The sequence below is a fragment of the Lynx rufus genome, unplaced genomic scaffold (genome assembly GCF_022079265.1).
Source record: "Lynx rufus isolate CCGP_SWC_20201006 ecotype Redwood Valley unplaced genomic scaffold, mLynRuf1.p SCAF_12, whole genome shotgun sequence".
Taxonomy (NCBI): domain Eukaryota; kingdom Metazoa; phylum Chordata; class Mammalia; order Carnivora; family Felidae; genus Lynx; species Lynx rufus.
The window spans coordinates 42,590,267-42,613,591 of NW_025814826.1; the positions used below are offsets into that span (position 1 = coordinate 42,590,267).

At 34.5% G+C, this 23,325-nt stretch overlaps 1 protein-coding gene and 1 pseudogene across 2 annotated transcripts in view; both read right to left on the bottom strand.

Moving 5' to 3' along the window:
- Nucleotides 1-23,325, bottom strand: part of CSMD3 (CUB and Sushi multiple domains 3) — a 1,257,946-nt gene that overhangs the window by 261,468 nt on the left and 973,153 nt on the right. For both annotated transcript variants that reach the window (XM_047073797.1, XM_047073796.1), the window contains 2 exons: nt 20,177-20,364; nt 6,938-7,132 (listed from right to left, as the gene is read on the bottom strand). In XM_047073797.1, coding sequence (XP_046929753.1) covers nt 6,938-7,132; nt 20,177-20,364 — 383 coding nt within the window. The remainder of the gene's footprint in view (nt 1-6,937; nt 7,133-20,176; nt 20,365-23,325) is intronic.
- LOC124507933 (28S ribosomal protein S31, mitochondrial-like) lies at nt 5,732-6,447 on the bottom strand (annotated as a pseudogene).

Consider the following 23,325-nt stretch of genomic DNA (forward strand, 5'->3'; position numbering starts at 1 on the left):
CAGCACTGATTTTATTTCCAGCAATGGACCGTATCTGTCTGTATATCATCTGATTATAAACTCTCTAAGGGCAAGAACCATATTGAATTCATAGTTAGCGCAGGACCAGGCATACAATTCATACTTTTGAATGTTTGAAAAAGAGGAATGCATGATACCATCTTTTCTTTAGAATAAGTGGAAAGCTACTGATTCTTTAACAGTACAAATGTGTTTATTCTTAGGGTCTTATTATTGTAATTAACTGTCAAATGCATGTTCAACTGTATGCTACAGCAATGGAAAAGATCAAGAATACTGCATTGGTCCAATCATGAAATAAATAAGCCATGGGTATGTAATGTGCAGCATGATGATATCATTAACAGTACTATCTTGCATATCTGAAAGTTGCTAAGAGAGTACATCTTGAAATTATTTATCATAAGAAAAAACTGTAACTGTATGGTGATGGATGTCAACTATACTTATTGTTGCGATCATTTCGCAATATATATAAATATCAAATCATTTTGTTGTATATCTAAAGCAAATTTAATGTTATATGTCAATTTTATCTCAGTTAAAAAAAACAATATTGTATTAGTGCTGTGCCTAGTACTTCTAAATTTAATGATCTACCTTTCAAAGTTCTAAGGCCCTAAAATAACTGGGACTTTGCACACACCAGAAATATTTCAACTTTAGATATACTTGATTCCATCCTGGAAGCTTTAGGGAGCAAGGAGAGGGTAAATTGGAATGTTTTTTCTACTAAGAAAACAAGTGGTCAGAAGCCTAAAGGAAGTCTGAGAGCTTCAGCCAGAAAGCTGGGAAAAAAAGTATTCAGACAAAAAGGACAAGTAAGTGCAAAAGCCCTGAGGTGGAAGTGTGAACAGTGCTTTCAAGAAACATCAAGGAGGCCCTTGTGGCCCAAAGAGTGTAGTAGGGAGCAAGAATAGTAAAGAGGTCAGAGTATATATAGGTAGATTAAGTAGAACCTCATATTGTAAGATCTTTGGAATTTACTCAGATTTAGAAAGTCACTGGTGGATTTTGATATAATCTGACATATGTTTGAAAGATTACTTTGTTGTGTTCATAAGAGATTGTATCAGGAAACAAGGGAAAGAGAGAAACTAGCCAGGGGGGAGGCTAAGAGCTAAGAGATAGCCTGTAGTTGCCCTAGATTAGGGTAGAGGTGTGTTTATATAAACAACTGCAATGCCATTAGGTGAAATAAATCAAGAAGTGAATAATTAAGGGAAAAAAGATGGAATCTGTCACTATTTGTGTTTCATTTCCTTTAGCTAATATTGAGTCATTTTATGGATAAGAGCAATAAGATTTCCACTTTAATCCAGTGTGTCTATAGTTTTCTAAAGTAACTCACTTTAGTTTTCTAAAGTAACTCAGAGTTTCAACATACTTTTCAAAGTATGAAAAATAAGAAGGTAAGAAATTATTTTCCAAACACTTTTTTTTTTGATCACAAAGTGAATTGCAGGTACGGATATTCTGTTTTGCTATCATTTAATACCTGTGACATTTTCATGAGATAAACTGCAGGGTTTCTCATCACTGAGCAGGACTTACCACAGGATGCTATCATTTTGGATCTACTTCTGACAAATACAATCTCCCAGGGTCCAACATAAGCTCTTGAAAATATTTCCTTCAGATTTAAAATGTACACAATCTTAAACCATGATAAAAAAAAATCCTATCCTCTAAAATAGACAAACTGTAAATTCTTACGGTTCAGTTCAGGATAAACATATTTACTAAGAGGCTGCATGTATAAATTAATATGTTTCATGCTAAACATGTAGCCTGAGACTTTGGGAGCTTATGGTCTTTCAGAGTGAAACATTATAAGAAAAAGCAAAATATTGCATTTAAATATTGCATTAAAGGTCATGCTGGTGTTTACTTTTATGTAAAAAATGAAAAACTTTAGTTATTTTGGCACTTAGGGATCATGGTCTAATAGCCAACATCCTACTTATATACTCAAAAGTGAAGCCTATCGGTCAAAATTTCCTGCCCATGTTCTCAGAGATATTAGTCAACATTTTACCGAGGGGTGGGTAATATGCAGCATGAAAAGCAGCAGAGCCTGGCAATCTAATTCTTAAACATTAATGATATTAACAATAGAGGCATAAAAAAATTAATGCATGACAAAGGCAATTACTAGAATAAACAAACATAACATATTTCTGGAATATTGAAGAGAGGGGCTGTGGATTTGACATAACTCTTTATCTTTTATATCTGGAAATCAATGGAAATTGTCTAGAGTTGGCAAATCAAGAAACAGAGCTTCATATGTTATGCAGAGTCATGGAGAGGACCATCAGAGCAATTAGAACTGGAAATTATTAGAAGGCTCAGCTGAGTAATAGCAGAATAGAGGTGGGGGGGTGAGGCAGATGACCAGTGCTTTAAATAACTTTAAATTGGGACGCCTGGTTGGCTCAGTCATTTAAGTATCTGACTCTTGATTTTGGCTCAGGTCATGATCTCATGGTTCATGAGTTCAAGCTCCGCATCGGGCTCTACACTGAGAGTGGAGAGTTTGCTTGGGGTTCCCTCTCTCCCCCCTTACCCCTGCCCTCCCCCTCTCAAAATAGATAAACTTAAAAAAATAAATTACTTTAAATGCTAAGCTATTTTAAATTATTTTCTCAGTTATCCCATGTATATTTTACTTTGATAAAAAATACAAAATATATCTTAATTAAAAAATTTATCCTTATGAACAAAAAAACTTCCGGCTCTTTTGCAGATGCTTTACCCACTAATTTTGACTTTCAAAGTATTAAATTATTAAATCTGAAAGTCAGCCAGTTCTGTGTATTTTGGATTTCTGTATAATTACTGTGAGGGAAAACAAACAGATATGTGCGAACCTGATCAAGAAACTAAAATATACTAAGCTCTCTTTACTGTGATATAGTAATTACTTCAGAACCAATGTTATATTTATTTATTTATTTATTTATTTATTTATTTATTTATTTATTTATTTTTATATTTTATTTTATTTTATTTTATTAGGTAACCTCTAAGCCCAGTGTGGGGCTTGAACTCATGACCCCAAGATTAAGAGTCACATGCTCTACTGACTGAGCTAGCAGGAACCCCAGAACCAAATGTTCCAAATGAGTTATTTAATATAATTCTCCCAACAACCTTACAAACTATACAATATTATCTCATGCTTAGACACATAAATTATACAAGGTCACATAGCTGATTTTAGGTCTTCTCTTGGTTTTAAAACATTGTTTAGAGTTAATTACATCTAATTCTAAAACATGGGCTTCCCCCCATACTAGAAATCATCAGACGTGGTCATATTTTAACATGAATATATCTTCAATTTTGGGTAATAGTATAAGGCATGCATGCAATAACTTTGATTTCCATAGTATCTTGGCATTGTAGGCTAAAGTCTAGTCATATCCAACTAAACTGATAGTGAAGATTATTCTCTTTTAAGAAATTTAAAAATACTAAACATTTGTGCTGTTTTTAGGAGTGGGTAAATGTGTATCCATATATTAACATTAATAAATTAGATTTAATTAATGTTAAAACGATAGAAATATACCAGTTCCACTAAAACATAACATACAACGCAAAGTGCAATGTATGTTTTCTAGTGCTGTGCTTCTTTCAGAACATTTTGAATATCACACGTACTAATATGCCAATGTTTGCTGGGAAATTCACTGGGCCCTCTCTATGTGCTATGGTTAATTGAATCTTCACATAATCTATTGAGTTAATAACTATCATCCAGTTTTAGAGATTTAAAAATCAAGGCTTAGCTCATCTGAGGTCATAGATATAGTAAGAGGATTTGAACACAGGTCTACCCTTGCCTTTGTTTTGTTTGTAGATATTGACTATTAAACCAACATGAAATACACTTGATTGGGCTGTAATTGATCCCATGAAATATTTTTGGTTCAGAAGGACCATTTGTATACATTATGGTATAGTCCATGCTCAATTAACATTTCTATGACATATCAATATAGAAATCTATGGCAAGCAATAGGATTATTCTAGGCAGGCATAGTCTTAGTGAATGCATATTCTGCTGCACCTGTCTTTTTCACCTAAGCCATTGAAAACCATGTATTTAATAATTTATCCCAGTGATTAAGACTTATCTTTTTGATCTATAGTTTTTAAAAAATGTATATTTATTTATTTTGAGAGAAAGAGAGTAGGGGGAGGGGAAGAGAAGGAGGGAGAGAGAGAATCTTAGGCAGGCTCTGTGCTATCAGTGTAGAGCCTGATGTGGGCTTGATCTCATGAAGCCCAAGATGATGACCTGAGCCAAAATCAAGGACCTGAAGCTTAACCTACTGAGCCACCCAGGAGCCCCTGATCTATAGTTTTCTTTATTCTTTGGTTTTCTCTGTCAGGATTTTGGTTATTTCTTGTTTGGCTTCAGGAAATTTTCCATGTTTTTTTGTTGTTGTTGCTTGTTTGTTTGTTAGTTTTTTAATGAATTTTCTGTCTATCCACAAATTCCTCTTTTGTATGGCTCTTAAGACAAAACAACCACACTTTCTCTTAAACTTCTTATAAACTTTCGTGCCATTAATTATTTTTTTTCTCTTTGGCAGAATGAAATTCAAAGTAATTATTTCTCCTTTTATTCCCCTTGTCTTCTGGTAGATGAAACCATCGATTCAAGCCAAGTTTTTTTTTTTTTTTTTTTAAATTTTTTTTTTTTAACGTTTATTTATTTTTGAGAGATAGAGAGACAGAGCATGAACGGGGGAGGGCCAGAGAGAGAGGGAGACACAGGATCTGAAGCAAGCTCCGGGCTCTGAGCTGTCAGCACAGAGCCCGACGCGGGGCTGGAACTCACAGAGCAGGAGATCATGACCTGAGCCGAAGTCGGTCGCCCAACCGACTGAGCCACCCAGGCGCCCCTCAAGCCAAGTTTTAATTGGCTGTTCTGTTACTAACAGAATGACCATTTAGTAGGTAAGTACCTTTTCTTTAGTTCTTACACAACATTCTGAAGTAAAGAATTTCAAATACTCTCATTTTACAGATGAGAGACTCTAGAGAGGTTAAATGACTTGTTTAAGTCAGAAATAATACACACATAATTCGAGTACATGAATATATTATATAATTAAGAAAAATTACTATGTGTACCAGACATCAAAAATCTATTCTTTTAATCATCAGATCAAAATTGTTTTTTCTCACTGCAACTCATAGTAAGAAATATACATTACCTCATTGCAAATATACTCATATACATCTACATGCACAAACACACCCTCCACATACATAGTTATTGTATTTTATTTATTTATTTATAGATAGCTGAAAAGAGTTCCACAAAAAATATTTATCCTTACTATGGTCTTTGGATTATAACATTTTTCTCTTCTTTTTATGTATTTATCTTTTATTTTATTTTATTCAATGTTATATCAGTTATAAGAATGCTGGTCACGACCCAGTGAATTGATTTTATGACTCACTGGTGGTGACCTATAGTTTAGAAAATCTGCTCTAGATGATATCATCTCCATGTCAGTTTTGTACAATGCATTGGGATCATTCAACTGATGAGGCAGTCTGTGGTAACTTTCCAAAGTGATATCATAGTTTTTCTCTCCTTACTGAACTGGTTTTTTTCTTTTCCCCACAGTATCTCTGTCCTCATAGACTTGTATACAAGTATATGATTTTTCAACATGCAGTATTATTTTATTTCGCTATAAAATCCATCTCCAAAAGCTTGAAATAAAAATTTCCATGGTCTGCAAATGAACTGTGCATCGCTTTATTTTAGAATGTCCTGTTTTTCATTAAAATAATGTTTCAACCACTGTGTTGGACTTTTCTAACACTCAGATGTGCATTTTAGAAAGAACACGGGGTACTGGTTCCATAAAGTGACAAATTGGTCCTTGTTGTGAAAAATCCTCCTGGTATTTATCCAGAAATATATATTCATGAACCATCATCATCACAACTCCTTCATTATTCATTGGGGACTCCCACAATCTTCCCTCCTGTGTCCACTGAATCATCTTTTCAAAATTCTGAATAGGCTGTTCATTTACTGTGGCTAAATGCTTAGCAAATTCCACACCCTAAGTGAAGGTGCCATCTCTGTTTCTGGTGCCTCTTCAGTAACTTCCTTAATCTCAAGAACATTAAGTGTCTTCCCCTTGAATATATTTTTCCTAATGTATTTTTCCTAACTTTTTCTAAGATCAGCAGTCTTCTCCTGGCTATGATCACTGTCAGTTCCTGTATCAAGTTGAATCTGATGCACTGGTCTGGTACTAACTCTAGCGGTGGCAGTTACATATCTGATATGATGTTACTGAAACTAATTTTAGGTCTTCCTCCATTTTACTGTGTCCTTGAGCCTTCCCCCTGTTGTGAGACCCGCCTTAGCAGCTCCAACATGGTTTTCACTTCTAGGCAACTTTAATTTTTAGGAAAAATGTGTAGTTTGGATAAAGATTTATCACCAGTTCTTGATCATATTTAAGTCACTGCATTTATCTATGTTGTTGAAATGTCAGTTTCAGTGTATTCGTTCTTCCTTTACTCAGCCAGTATCTTCTGAGCACCTAATTTTCTCAGGCGCTCCTCTAAGTCCTGAACACAGAATAGAAAAAGGCCATATCCTTGTGCCAGGGAGCTTGCCTACAATAACGTGTGCATTGCTTTAGAGACACCTGGGAATATAAGTACTTTCCCAAAACCATTTCTTTAATGAATCCAATTTAAAAATCCTTGATAAAATCTCTGCCTGGCCTATATCACACTTGTAGATTGAATGTTAAATGGTCAATTTTTAAAAATATAAAAATGGGTTTAAATATTTCCTGATTCTGTCCAAAAATAAACGCTCAGACAAAAAAAAATATATATATATATATATATTTCTTACCATGACAACTTGGTAAGGCTCTATTCCATCCAGGTCTTCCATCATCTCCCATGATACAGGTGAGTGTCGAATAACCTTGAAGAACATAACCAGCATCACAATAATAGGTGACTGTTGACCCTAATTTATAATCCATTCCAAGTCTGGTGCCATTCATTATATTGCCTGGATCAAAGCAGGACTCTCGAAGTTTTGCTGTAAAACAGTGTTGATATAAAATGAATTGTTGAAAACATTATTTTCCATGAAAGTTTTACTATTACTTCATTTCTACTTCTAAGCAGACGGGAAAGCACCAGCACTCTGTCCGCTTCTGTTTGTGGGCTCAAAGTACAAAGTAGCCCATAATCATATGTGACACTTTGCTAATTCATATTGATAAGTAAGAGCATAAAATTCTTCGCTGGACTTTTCATTAAAATTAGTATCTAATATGCAGTCACACATTGGGTGTTAGAGTTTATTATAAATTGTATGCAATAATATTTATAAATGCATACATATTTTCAATGAATTATTTTGGAAAAGAAGCAGGATTTATTTCTTTATTTATTACTGCTTTATTTAAAAGTTCTTCCTCCATATAAAGGACACCCATTCCCTGTGACTGAACCTAGAAATCATACTACCACCGGTGTTGAGCTCAGCTCATTTCACCACTGGTAGGAAGGTGAAATCATTTATTGTAACCTACCTCCTCTAGTCACCTCCCATGTCTACCAGAGGTCCGTCTATCCATCATTAAAAAGCAGCAAAATCTTTATGACATCCGAGCCATGATCTTTTTGGACAGAGAGTCTATGTTAAAGCCAAGTGCTTTTAAAGCTAACACAAATTTAAAATTAAGTCCATTCACAACAAAGGAACAAAGGAACTAAAAGTTCTCTGTGCACCCCGATAGTGAACTAAAGAGGATGACAGAACATTTTGAAAACATGTAGAGAAACACAAAGATCAGTTCATCCATTTTGGGGAATAAGCTCTAATACAAATTGTTGTTAACAGATCTGAGCAATGCCCTAATATTTCCATATTAATATTATTATAGGTTACTTAAGAAATAATACAAAAATGTAAGGGCCATCACAATTTCAGGATAACAAATATAATTTTCTACATTAGAATTTATTTTATGTTAATGGGAAATCAGGAGGTGGGTGTATCTCTGCATATGACTCATGGAATCATTGGAATTTAAGTCAACAATGTCTTCGTGTTTGGCTATCACAGAAATTATTTTATTATCATATATCCAAATCTTCTTACCTGCAGCAGTAGGAATATATTTCTTCCACTCATAAAACTTTATAAAGTTCAAAGTACTTCAACATTCATAGAAAATGAGGAGAAATTTGTGTTTTATAAAGAACACTAGCAAGATTTCTCCCAATTCAGCTAAAGAGGCAATGGCAGAATCAACCGTTTAAATGATTTTAATAGAATATCAGAGGAACGAAGTTCTGCTTTTTTTCTTTCCTTCTTTCCAACAGGTAATTAAGAGCCCGCACTACCCAGTGAACTTTGGAAATATAGCAGTGCACATTCAGAATATATTTTGGCCCTCATGGCATTTACAGCTTATTAGTTCTATTAAATGAATACTTGTAACTCTCAAGAGTATGACATATGTGGATGCATTCAGGGACCTTCCTGGAGAACTGACATCTAAGCTGAACATGGAGAGAGAACGAGCTGGCTAGGTGAAGGACAAGGCAGGTGAAGGAAACAAGTGTGTAAGTTGGGGAAACCTGATTCCTGAGTTTCAGTCCAAATCTAAATAACTTAATCATCTCCCAAGTGCACACACACATGTGCGCACACACACACACACAAAATTTGCACCCCATAAATTATACTCAGAGTTCACAATAAAAATTACTTCTCAATCCAAGAACTTATATTTCTTACTAGGTAAAATATTCCCACAATACCGTTTTCCAGAATCAACAAGCAGTGTGAATACTACTTTCCCTTGAGGGAAAAGAAAGAATTGAAATTGCTGTTTAAAAGGATTCATCTCTTTGGCAACCCTAACCACCTAATATTCCTCTTTTAAAAAGTTTGCTTTTTTCTTCTCTAAAGTTTTCCCAATAGTTTCAGTGACATACCAGTGAATCTGTACGGCAAATGTCCTACTTTTTGAGGAAAGGGAAATATGCCAAAAAGTTAAATATATTGCCTCTGCAACAATTTTATATTGCTAGCCTCATTTTGAGAGGATTCATTTACCTCATTATTATGTTTACCTGCTACTTTAAATCCTTGGTGACTAGCTGTCTATGGATAATACTGCCCTTGTTTATTTCCATGCCTGCCATAGCAATTATCTGTAAATTTTGAAAACGTCTGGAGAATCCTTATGCAAAGGTCTAGGAGGTAGATGGGAAGGTAATTTGAGTTTTTGAAAAAAAAAATTGTGAGGCAGACAAGTTAATAGTATTATTTTTATGAATAATTAATTTTATTTACCTTCATAGTAGTTTGCCTACTGAATAGATCCTAGGCTGAAGTCTCCCTTGCCTTATATTCTCCAAAAAAAGTACCTAAGAAGTCTGCTACAAGATAGAAGTAAACATAAGACATAAAGCTTATACCTTACCTATGGCTTTTTAAAAAAATTTTTACAAAACATTTCTTTACAGAATTTTTCCACCAGCAATGAAAATATCCTAAATGCTACAGCACCTGGATGGTTCAGTCAGTTAAGTTTACGACTTCGACTCAGGTCATGATCTCGCGGTTCATGGGTTCGAGCCCTCCATCAGGCTCTGTGCTGACAGCTCAGAGCCTGGAGCCTGTTTCAGATTCTGTGTCTCCTCTCTCTCTACCCCTCCCCCACTCACACTCTGTCTCTCTCTCAACAGTGAATAAACATTAAAAATAAAATAAAATATGGGAATGCAGCTGGTGCAGCCACTCTGGAAAACAGTATGGAGATTCCTCAAAAAATTAAAAATAAAACTATCCTGTTACCCAGCAATTGCACTACTAGGTATTTATCCAAGGGATACAGGTGTGTTTTTCGAAGGGACACATGCACCCCAATGTTTATGGCAACACTATCGACAATAGCCAAAGTATGGAAAGAGCCCAAATGTCCATCGATGGATGAATGGATAAAGAAGATGTGGTATATATACACAATGAAGTATTACTCGGCAATCAAAAAGAATGAAATCTTGCCATTTGCAACTACATGGATGGAACTGGAGGGTATTAATGCCAAGTGAAATTAGTCAGAGAAAGACAAATATCATATGACTTCACTCATATGAGGACTTTAAGAGACAAAACAGATGAGCATAAAGGAAGGGAACCAAAAATAATATAAAAACAGGGAGGGGGACAAAACAGAAGAGACTCATAAATATGGAGAACAAACAGAGGGTTACTGGAGAGGGTGTGGGACGGACGATGGGCTAAATGGGTAAGGGGCATTAAGGAATCTACTCCTGAAATCATTGTTGCACTATATGCTAATTTGGATGTAAATTGAAAAAAAATTAAATTAAAACAAATAAACTAAAAAATTTAAAATAAAATATCCTAAGTGCTTAATGAAAAAAACAATTTGACATTAGGAACCAAAACTGTGGTTTAAAGAAATTTCAGTTGGAAAAATTAAAGCTTTACTATGTTTCTGTTTCCATTTTATTCCTGAAAACCTATGGATGTTGAGATCACATTACATATACTAAGTGTAATATCTACAACACTATGAAGTTTATCATACTTTGAACCATACATAGGTATGTGTGTTGAGTTCATACTTAGTGACTGATTTGTAAATAAATATTTTCTTTTCTGGGAGAAAAAGAAACATACATATTTTTGTTGTTAAAGGCATTTTTACTTCAAAATTTGTTTCCACATATAGCTATATGCTCGCTAAGGGACCATTATTCTGAATAATGTCATCTTGTGGATAATCAAAAGTGGTTATATGTTATTTTTGGTCTTGAAGGGTAACCAGACTGTATAATATCCAACTGCCTGTTATTTCCAGGATGGTAGACATGTGTGGATGGACATTATCTGCTGGCATGATTTCAGAAACTGAGAACTAAGCTCCCTTCACGATGTATATGCATTATAATTGCCTCATCTGATCATACTCAGTCCCCAGAGGCCTCCCTATTGTAGGCACGAGGGTTCACATAAGGCCAGCTACAGGCGCTTTTAGAGAATAAGGATGAGCCATACACGTATCTCTTTTATTTTGGGAAGTATTACACAATTGACCCCAGACTACCTCAGGGTAATAGCTGAAATGTAATAAGTTGCTCTATGGAAAAAAAATGGTATGTTAATTTAGAAAGTAATTTATGATACTTTTCAGGTTCTTAGAGCAGATGGCTAACTTATACCGTATATAAACAGTCAGTCATAAGTCTTTCACTGTCCATACTGGTGCCTATAAATTGACATTCCCTGCCAGCTAAATCACCAGCTACCAGCAGTTTCCCTCCACGGGCACAAAACTATATATTCTCTCTCCATCAGAATCAATACATTTTGTTAAAAGAATACAAATTTTACTACTGTATGAGCCACATTTGTATAAGTGTTATAATTATAAATTTTTAAGACATACTTATTAACATTATGATCTAAAATGGTCCTAAAGTTAAAACAATGCAAATGAGAGTACTGTTTGAACTCTAAATATTTATTCAACTGTAAATCTGTTAACGTTGTATCTCATTAAAATTACAATGGAAACTAGGCCTGCCTGATTTAAACTCTTTGTGAAGACATTGCTTTATAATTAGCCAAACACCTCCTTTCACCCCCAGACTTCCACTTCTCCACTCCAATTTACTATTATCTACCACATAAAGGCATATCCACAATTTGCTTTACGTAAGCAGAAAGTAGTATTCCTTCCAGAATCCTTGTTAGCAGGTTTGTGTTTTTGCAACGTTCACACACAGGATTCGTTCATTGCACAACTATTATGTGTTTGCACACAAACAAAACTAAGATTCAGTATCTATCTTCAAGGGGGAAATGGAAAGATAGATATGAAGAAGGCAATGATAACTATACTCTGGTGTGAGCTCTAATAGAGATAGGGGTTGCTTTTAAATTAAAGGCCTACCAAAAACATTATGGATTTAGAGTGAGTCAAGACTTTAAAACTCTACTTTTCAGTGCCAACAGAAACCAACATGCATAAGTGAAGGTATGGAACATGTATTACAAATGACAAAGGAAAAGCTTTTTACTATTCCAGGCCTCAATGTATATGTCAGTTTATTTTGGGGGTGCATATTTTATAAAAATTCTGAGATGTTTGTCTTCGGCAGAAAGAAATATAAGGACCGATTTATTAGCTTTAAGAAACAAAACAATTAAAGAGGTAACATGTTTTGAATAAGGATAGGAAATATGGAGGCTGATGAAAAAAGGCAGACCCTGGAGACCCTGAACTGGGGCATGGAACTTTCCTATGGATGAGAGTCCAGAGAATTAATTAGGTTGGATTTGGGGACTAGCATGAACTTAACACTAACATCGGCAAGAAATACTGTCTGGAGTATAAAAATAAGACTTCATGAAATTGTGTGTAAATAGGCATCATGTAGTAGCTGAGCATGGTAGGGAGTAATTGCAGGGTCCAGGGAGAAAGATCGAAGTTCATGGAATGACTATGTATTTCTCTCCGTTTGACTTTTATATTTTTATTTGCTTTTACTCTAATAGTAATAATAATTTATATCATTTTCTGTAACTATTTTTAATATATATTAATGTTTTATTTTAGTGTTTATTTTTGACAGAGAGAGAGAGAGAGAGAGACAGAGACAGAGACAGAGAAAGAGAAAGAGGGAGACACAGAATCCAAAGCAAGTTCCAGGCTCTGAGCTCTCAGCACAGAGTCCAATGTGGGACTCAAACTCAAAGACTGTGAGATCATGACCTGAGCAGAAGTTGGATGCCCAAACGACTGAGACACCCAGGCGCCCCTCTGTAACTCTTTTTAATAGTCTGATCCTTAGCTTTGCCATTTGTAAAATAGGGATAGAGATACTTATCACTTATTTGTGTTAGTTTTAATATTTCTGTTGCATTTATAAATGGTCCTGCTCATGGGAAGGATAGAGAGAATTCATTAAAAGGAACTAATCATTGTATCTAGAATATAGTAGGTACCTAATGATTAATTTTATCTTTTAAAAACATTTGCACTTGTGGTCCTTTTCCTATGACAACATAAATCTTAGGAATTTTGGAAATTTTGGAAATGATGGGACATGGAAATGGATCAAGCTGGAAAATAGAAATGGATAGAAATTAGTTAAGAAAAAGGAGAGTAGGTTTTATCTCAAGTGTTTAATTATATGGATTTAGGAATGGCTACCTGGAATGTTAAGTAGAGAAAGGATTGTGAGGTTAATTCCAGTTTCCACAAGAAAGAATGCTGGAATCAGTTAGTACCACCTGCACTAAGCATGGTAGTATTTGTGGAATTTTTCCTGTATCTTTTATCCTAGAGATCTATGGAAATGTTTTACAATAGAATCTAGCTTTACTGACTTGATTACAGCTTTCTTGTTTTTCTTTCCTTCTTTTCTTTCCTTCTTTGCTTGCTTCCTCCTCTCCTCTCCTTTTTCATTTATTTAATTTTTTAAATTATTATTTATTTTTGAGAGACAGAGCGTGAGTGGGGGAATGGCAGAGAGAGAGGGAGACACAGAATCCAAAGCAGGCTCCAGGTTCTGAGCTCTGAGCTGTCAGCACAGAGCCCAATGCGGGGCTCAAACTCACAAACCGTGAGATAATGACCTGGGATGTTTAACCAAGTGAGATGCTTAACCAACTGAGCCACCCAGGAGCCCCTCTTCTCCTTTTCTTTCCTTTCCTTTTTCTTTTGTTTTCCTCTTAAATAGGTCTTCCTTATAAGCCTGTTAGCTTGCAGATATAAGTAGCTATTCCTAAAGAGCCAAGTTCTCCTTATAAAATGCAGGACAGAGATGTATCGCTAAGATTTCTGATATTTCAGTAATGTTATTATTCTATGATTCTAATTATGACTTGATTTCAAAATGAGAAGACACCTCTTTAGGTTGCTCAAAACCAATCAATCAAATAATTACCAAAATTATGGTGTGTAAGCACTTATTCTAAGGTACTAATTGTATACTGGTGAATAACAGAGATCTTGCTCTTAAGACGCTTGTATTTTAGTATATGTGTAGGGAGTTAGTGGAGTAAATGGGAATGCAGAGAGTAAATAAGCGAGTAAAATTAATTGGCACTATTTCTAAGGAACTCTGATGCAAAAAAAATCATAACGCTGTGGTATTAGGACAAGTTTAGAATTATTGATAATAAATCTCTGCATTTTAAGACTTTTGCAAATCAGGTAAAGATGTACTTAGAAAAAAATATAGCCACACGCAGTCGGTTAAGCGTCCGACTTCAGCCAGGTCACGATCTCGCGGTCCGTGAGTTCGAGCCCCGCATCGGGCTCTGGGCTGATGGCTCAGAGCCTGGAGCCTGTTTCCAATTCTGTGTCTCCCTCTCTCTCTGCCCCTCCCCCGTTCATGCTCTGTCTCTCTCTGTCCCAAAAATAAATAAACGTTAAAAAAATATATATAAAAAAAAAAGAAAAAAAAAAGAAAAAATATAGCCACAAAAGTTCATATTAGAAGAGAAAAAATTCGGAAAATTAGTAAGGTAAGTATTTATTTCGATAAACCTGAAAAAAGAGAAAGCAGAGATGCAGAGAAAATAGACAGGAAGAAATACTATTACTAACACAAGAACCAAACGTTAATAAAAAACATACAGCAACAAATTAAGTAAGAAAATACTGCAAATATTTTATGTCAACAATTTGAAAACTTGGATGAAAATAATTTTTAGGAAGCCGACTTTCAGAAATCAAAGATAAAGTAGAAAACCTGGATAGATTTATAACCACTAAAATTCTACTACCTCAGATCACCAAGTCCCTAGTTCTACAGGGAAGTTCTCACAAATGTTTGAGAAACAGATGATCCCTATCTTATACAAATTATTCTAGATATTAGAAAAGTAAGAATGCTCCCAAAGTTGGGGGATTGTATAGTCTTGATCAAAACTAGACAAAGACAATTATATAGGAAGGAAAATCTATAATGTAATAAATAATTTTATAATATATTTTTATATTTTTATAATAATATTTAATTTATACAAAGGAAAACCATGTGATATTTTTAGTAGCTGATGAAAAAGTAGTTGATGAACTTCAATCCCAGAATGATTAAGGAATTTTTAGTAGATCAGGAATGGAAGGGAACTTCCTATAATTGATAAAAAATATATCTAGATAGTGTAACATTTTGGATAAGCATGTCCATTGTGGAGCCCAATCTGAATCAAATCTTAGCTCTGCCACATGACTAGGCTAATTACTTAACCTTGTGCTAAAACTTCTTCATTCAGAGTGGTAAATGATTTTTATATGTAAATAACCTTGAAATGTCTCTGAAAACAATGAGTTAAAAAATGTCAGCCCTTATTAACATCGCCCCAACCAATAGAAAACACTTAAAGGTAAAACACTAGATGAATTTGCTTTAAAATCAGTAATGACAGAAGAATGATGGCTACCACTGTTTAATTTGATAGGATACTAAATTTTTTTGCCCTGATCATTAAGCCAAGGGGGTGAGGGGCAGGGGAGTGTATAGACTAGGAAAAAACAAACAAAAAACCCAAAAAAACAAACAAGAAAAAAAGAAACAGAACTGTCACTGGGTACACAGAAAATCCAAAAAAAATCCATTAAAAATTATGATAACTAATGAAAGAGTTAAGAAGTCTTGCTAGATACTAGTTAATTACAAAAATCCATGCATTAGCAACAATGAATAAAATCTAATAATAAAAATATCATTAATTACAATGGAAACTATAAGCCATTTAAGATTTAGATGAGAAAACTTTTATAAAGAAAATTAGAAACTATTACTGAAAGACAATGAGGAGGGTATGAATAAGTTGAGAGATATGCCATAATAATAGTTGAAAAGACTAAGTATCAGACATCAATTTATTCCAAATAATTTATAAATACAATGCAGTACCAATGAAATTCAAGAGGCAGAAAGAACTTAATTCTAAAATCTAAATACAATTTAAAAAGGTTAATAGAGACCGGGACAATTTTGCCTACCTCATGTCTACTTATTTTAAAGCTATAGTAGTAAAATTCAGAGAAATCTTGGCTTGGAATAGATAAACAGGCCAATAGAACAGAATAGACAAGTCAGAAACAGTGATAGAGAGACTTGCTATTTGAGAGCAGTAGCATTGTCTTGTCAAGAAATGGTGGTAGGACCATTCACACAAAGAATAGAATAAAATAAAATTAGATTCCTTGGTTACAGAAAAATACTCCACACACATGAAAAAGATGAAAAATGAAAGGCAAAGCTTTAAAACTTTAGAGCAAGTTGAGGAAAATGCCTTTATGAACTCCACATGAGGAAACAAAATGCCTTTTTTAAATCAAGGCATAATAATGTTTCAAGGTTTCATAGCCTTCACAAACTATGAAGAAATGGAAATGATAAATATAGATATTGACTTTTAAAACTTTTATACAGCAAAAGAAACCAGAAAGAAAGTGAAAATGCTTGCCAAAGATGGTGTAAGATTTTTACTACAACATGGAACATGAATAAAGGATTAATATCCATAATACAAAAATAATTTCCTATAAACAAAACAAAAAAAAAAAGAAACAGGCAACCTACTAGAAAAATGTGCAACAGTAGATATATGCAATTAACAAAAGGGGAACCTCAGTATAAAAATAGGAAGAAGATGTTCAGCTTAATAGTAATTACAGAAAAGACAATAAAAATGACCATGAGATACATTTAATACTCATGAGGCTGACAATTTTCAAGTGTGACAAGAGCACTGGATTTTCAAAAGTGTGGGGTTCCTTAAAATCACTATCTTGAAAAGATAGTGATAATGCTGCAGGTTGCAGCATTATTTACAATAGCCAAAACATGGAAACAACCTCAGTGACGCAACAGATGAATGAGCAGAGAAAATGTGGTTTATCTATACAATGGAATACTATTCGTCCATGAAAGAAGGAAATCCTGCCATTTGGGACAAATATATGGACCTTGAGAGCATTATGCTGAGTGAAATAAGACTGACAAAGACAAATACTGTGTGATCTCACTTATGTGTGTAACCTAAAAAGACAAACCAAACTCATAAATGCAGATAACACACTGGTAGCTGCCAGAGGCCAAGATGGAAGTTGGATGAAATAGGTGAATGGGATGAAAAGGTACACACTTTCATTTATAAAGTAATGTATGGCATGGTAACTATAGTTAACAATAGTGTATTGCATATTTGCAAATTGCTAGGAGAATAGATCTTAAAAGTTCTCATGAACACATACACAAAATGTATAACTATATGTAGCTACACATAGTTGCCTAAACATTGTGGTAATCATTTCACGATATACACATATATCAAGTCATTATATTGTACACCTAAAATTAATATAATTTATATGATGTTATGTGTCAATTATATCTTCATTTTTTTTAATGTGAAGTTTCTGAAATGTTTTCCTTGTTGTTGAAAATATAAACTGGTATAACCTCTTCTTTGAATAACTAGGCAATATGGAGTTAGTCAAGAGGTTTATAGTCTTTGACCCAATAATTCCACTCCTGGGCAGATAGATACCTTAGAGACACTCTCACAGTTATGCTCAAGAAGGCATGCAAAAGAATGTTAATTTCATCATGATTCATTTCTGGTAGTGAAAAACTGAAACAACCTGTGTCTCTCAGAAAAATCTGTAAATTAACTGTGGTACAGTCATATGATGGAATATCATAAAGAAATTGATGAACTAAGCCTACATATCTCTATTATTGATAAATCTCAAAAACAATGTAATGGGAAAAAACAATTTTCACAAGGATATGTACATGATGGAAATAGAAAATTTTTATCAAAATAGGATGAAGGATATGTACATGATAGAACATATTAAAATACAGGGGCACCTGGGTGGCTCAGTTGGGTAAGTGTCTGACTCTTGATTTTGGTTCAGGTCATGATCTCACAGTTCACGGGATCGAGCCCCATGTCAGGCTCTGCACTTCATGTACAGCCTGCTTATGATTCTCACTCTCCTTCTCTCTATCTCTCCCCCACTCTGTTGCTTTCTCTCTCAAAAGTAAATAAACATTTAAAAAGAATATATTAAAATACCTGTAAGCATACATTCATGGAAAAAATAAGTAACATATTAAGAATTAGGAGGGAACTATGATCAAAAGGGTAGGACTAAAAATAGTCTTTTTTTTTATTTTATTTTTTTTTAATTTTTTTTTTCAACGTTTATTTATTTTTGGGACAGAGAGAGACAGAGCATGAACGGGGGAGGGGCAGAGAGAGAGGGAGACACAGAATCGGAAACAGGCTCCAGGCTCCGAGCCATCAGCCCAGAGCCTGACGCGGGGCTCGAACTCACGGACCGCGAGATGGTGACCTGGCTGAAGTCGGACGCTTAACCGACTGCGCCACCCAGGTGCCCCTAAAAATAGTCTTGACTGCTCATTATGGTCTGCCTGGATAGCCAGCTAGCTTGGTCCTACCCACTGTATAGTGTGGAAAGGCTCTTCCACATAGAGAGATTAGTTTGGTACTTAAGTTCAACCTGGCATAAGACCAATGCCTCCTAACCCATTGTTATAAGGCCTAAGCTTCTCCAGAGGGTTTGGAGCAGCTATCATGCCTAGGGCCCCAATAAATAGCTGGGAACCCAAATCCTCATTTTCTGGTATCAAACACCTTGTAAATTCTTCCACTGACAAGGCCATTTTTTTTTTCTTTTTACTTTTCTCTATAAGATGAGAGACTCACAGAGGGCTCAACCTTTCCACTATAGTGAAATCCACACCGTGTCCATGACCAGGAGATAACTCGACCCTGGCATGCATTTCCAAATTTTGTTGGAGATATTGGAGGATTCCAAGCATCTGTTATTGTTAATATGTGAGTTTTCCCATTCCCTATAAAAGACTTCCTTAACCCATGTCATGTAAAGTTGTGTAATTTACCTTTACTTCTTTTGATAGACCTGAAGAGACACACCCTTGTTCTACAGCAAATGCAAAAGGAATTTCTAGTGTATATATAATATTATATTTTTTAAGGCAAGAAAAGAGAGATCTGAAGCAAGTGTGACACAGTATAAAGGTCTGTCGGATTAGATGGTGGATAATTTGAAGTTTGTTTTTTTTTATCCTGTATAATCTTCAGTTATTGAAAATAGTTCATAATGAAAAAAAGCCAGGTGGCAAGTAACAAATCCAAAATATGTCTTTTTAGAACTCAAATAATATGATAAATTATAGGTATGTCCTTCATAAGCTCAATTATTGAAAAAAACAAGTTTTAACTTTAAACAACTAAGACCTATTTATTCTTATAGTCACTGATCATAAAAATTACGAAAAATATATTAATAAATATCCATTGGGGCGTCTGGGTGGCTCAGTTGGTTAAGTGTATAACTTTGGCTCAGGTCATGATCTCACAGTTCGTGCGTTCAAGCCCCACATCAGACTCTGTGCTGACGGTTCAGAGCCTGGAGGCTGCTTCAGAGTCTGTATGTCCCTCTCTTTCTGCCCTTCCCCGCTTACTCTCTGTCTCTATCAAAAATAAATAAACATTAAAAAAAAAAACACACCCATAGGCATTGTAATATTGATTCCTCTAAATACTTGAAGAAATACTCTAAAATATTTTGATTATCACTATATTTTACTCTCCCTATTCTGAATGTTGACACACTTAAATATCTTTAGACATTTTCTGAAATGGAATTATCAGTATACTTTGTTCTCCTTATCACTGAAAGTAGTCTCTGAACAAACATGAATGAATCTTCAGCTTCCAAAAATTTCATCTTTTTAAAAATATTTTGTGGTCTTAGCCAACTACCACAATGTACTAACTGCTAACTTGTTTGCCTGATACATTTCCTTCGGTAGGAATTAGGGAAATGCTAATTTCCTTCCTACTGATAGGAAAAGTCTACATTGAGAGCTCTTCTATGAGATGAATTGTAAGCAGTCTGTACTAAGACATACACATATAACTAACCATTGACAATGACCAACACAGAATTAATCTCCTGTATAAAATACACTCTAAATCATGCTGCAAAAATCAAATGTTCACATTTACCTTTATATTCTAAATGAAATCCAGTGTAACTAACAGATCCATCACTCCGAAAAGCCAAATGCATGGTATTTGAGCTGCTCTCTATTCTCTCTGGTAACTTGCTGTCTTGAAAACTTCCAATCAGTGGGCTATTACTGTCTGGTCCATCGTATATGTAGAGGAAGTCATAATTTGGCTCTATGCTAAAACTAAAAGAAAAAGAGAGAGAGAGAGAAAAGGAATTGGTATACTTGTATTGCTATTATACAAGTATAATAGTCATATAATCATATATTAATTCAGTCAACATCTTTAAAAATAACAGACTCTGCCAAAGTAAGCTAACTTGAAAAGTTACCTGGCCACAACACACTGAATATGGATATCAAAACAGTAGAAAAGAGAAAGGACACCTTGATATTTTCAAATATTTGTAAGTTGGCCTTGTGTCTACAAGGAATACAAATGATAGTAAGGCAGTTTATCTAATGAAAGGGTACACGGTTTGAAGTCAGAGATATAAGTTTAAGCCTTGCTTCTGCCCTTGTTAGCTACATATCCTTATGTAAATTACTTTATATCAATAAAATGTGGAAGACAGCATCTATTTTGAAAATTTTTCACCCAGATATTTTGCATCATGAAAATGTAACCTTTTTCCTTTGTCAATGGTATTATTTGCCTTGAACTTCAAAACTTACAAGCATATTTGCTGTTTAAAATTCAGCTCTACATAGCAGATTCAAGCAAAAGTTTGAAATACAAAACTTACATTTAAATTACTCAAATGAAGTACTGAGTATTGTATTCGGTATTATTTTCCCCCAGGGTAATATATTTTCTTCCTCTAGAACTTGATGTAAGAGAAATCAAACCCACACACTGTTTGTCAAAATTAAATAATGTGTAAATAAGGACATTTTAATGTGTAAATTATTCAAGTCAATGTTTTGAATTGTAAAATTTGCATCATAAATTTGCTTACACAACCTTCAAAAGTATGAGAATTGTCTCAGAATGATTACAGAATCCATATATTTAGAAAGCAAAAGACACACAGTCATTTGTTTCTCTATTACCTAGTTCATAATGTGACAGAGAAAAAGATGGACTCAATTGGGTCATTAAGAAAAGTCAACAAGTTCACGATATAGAATAAAATCGGTAAAGCTTGCAATTGTTAAACATCCATCAGTGGAGAAACTATCTTGTCAAGTTTTACCATCTTTGCACATAAATAAGAAATTTGGTTAGGTAAGAAATGTTCTTTCCAAATCTACTGGATTTATAGAGGTTAAGTTTCCACAACAATTCTAATCCTTAACATGTGCATGTATAAGGGACAGGATTCCAGCTACTTTACTAGTGCATTAAATGGTGGTGAAGAAAGACTGGTAAAATGCAGACGTTTCCAAACTTTCCATAAATAAGGAACCCTGTACCATGAGATAATTAGGGGACCACCACATCGTTCTGTCCTAATTTATTTAGTGTACCTTCACACATCTAAAGCAATTGCTCTTGAAAGCTTTCAGTGGATATGAGGCCTAAAGTTTGGTAACTTTGGCTGTAATATAGCAGAAATCAGAGGAGAAGACTTTATTTTGTTATTTACTACCCTTCTTCTGGGATAAAACACAAACTTTCTAAACTTCATCTCTTTCCATATTAAGATTTGATCAGTATTGCCACTTTCTTACCTATGTCACTGTTGGCTGAATCACTTGAAACAGATGCTTTCTAAATGATATGATGGTTATGTATTATCCTTAGAAGCCCCATAAGCCTATTTAACAATGGACTATCGTCCATTTTTTTTTAAATTTCTAGTTTAGGCTTAAATACTTCAAAATATTGTTTTAAAACTTCTTTAAAAGTGAGAGTAAAACAAAGAAATATTTTTAAGGAAATTTTAGAATCTTAGCTGTAATGACTTTTTCCTGAAAAAAAAAAAAAGAGTGCATTCTAATAGTACCTCCTATTTTACAAGGCAGTTTTATAAATATTAACTTGGTCTTGTCAATAATCCTGTGGTATAAGGAAGGGATTATCATTTTCATTTTCCCAATGAGTATGCTAAGTAATCTCCGTAGGGTCACATAATAAATGACAGAGCTGGAAATCAAATTTAGGTCATGTATTTTGCCTAATATAGCCTTCTACCACTCATTTATGAACTACAATACTTTTATAAGCCCACTAAGGCCTTGTATCATTCAAATAGACATTTCTAATGTCTATACTGCCATTTCCCCAACTGTAAAAATGAGTATAATAACTTTGGCAAATTGTCTCATAACTGGATCCTGGCATATGACTAACACTATCATCGTTGTTTCGTGATTACCAATGATCAATTGTATCACTGCAAATTATAAAAATAGAAAGTCTGTATATTTACACTTTTTCACATTTGTCTGAGCTCAAATTAGTTTTTAAGACCAGTTTTAAAGATTTAACTTTAACATCTTACGTAAATTCCAAGCAGCTTTAACATACTGGCAGAAGGAAAGGCTGTGTTACCAGAGCCAACATACATCAGTCTTGGACACTGAAGGTTAGGAACATTTCTACTTAGGAACTCCTTGAATTGCTGATACCTAACACCTCCCATAGAAATATTAAGGAAAAGCATTAGGCCAGGTTTTGTGACAATTGGTACTAGTTCCATGCGAAGAAACAGGTTCATTGCAAAAAGTAAGGCACCGGAGGTAACACAGATGGTGGTGGCTGAGTTAGAGCTCAAAGTCAGCTGCCTTCTTTCCCACACAGGAGGCTGCATCTTCCACCACTTCTGTACTAAGCCTACCCTGCTATTGACATTGCTAACCAACAAATGCAAAGTCTGGAATGCTGTCTTGTAAAGCTCTATCATGAGACAAGTTATGCTGAGAAATCATATGGGAGTGATTCATCAAATTCTTCTTTGTCAACTTGACTTAATGAGATCACCAGAAAAATAAGAGGTAGAATGTATGTTTTCATAAGCCCAACGGTGATGCTGCACAATATGGGTACTTAGAGGCTGTGAAAAGATTTTGGGTGGTACACAAATAGAAGGAAAAAATTCTGGGAATACTGACCTTTTAATCTTGAGTTCTGGGAAAAACTGAATTTTTTGAAGCAGTGACAGTAAATACAGGGAGAGAGGAAGGGTTATAAAGAGATGA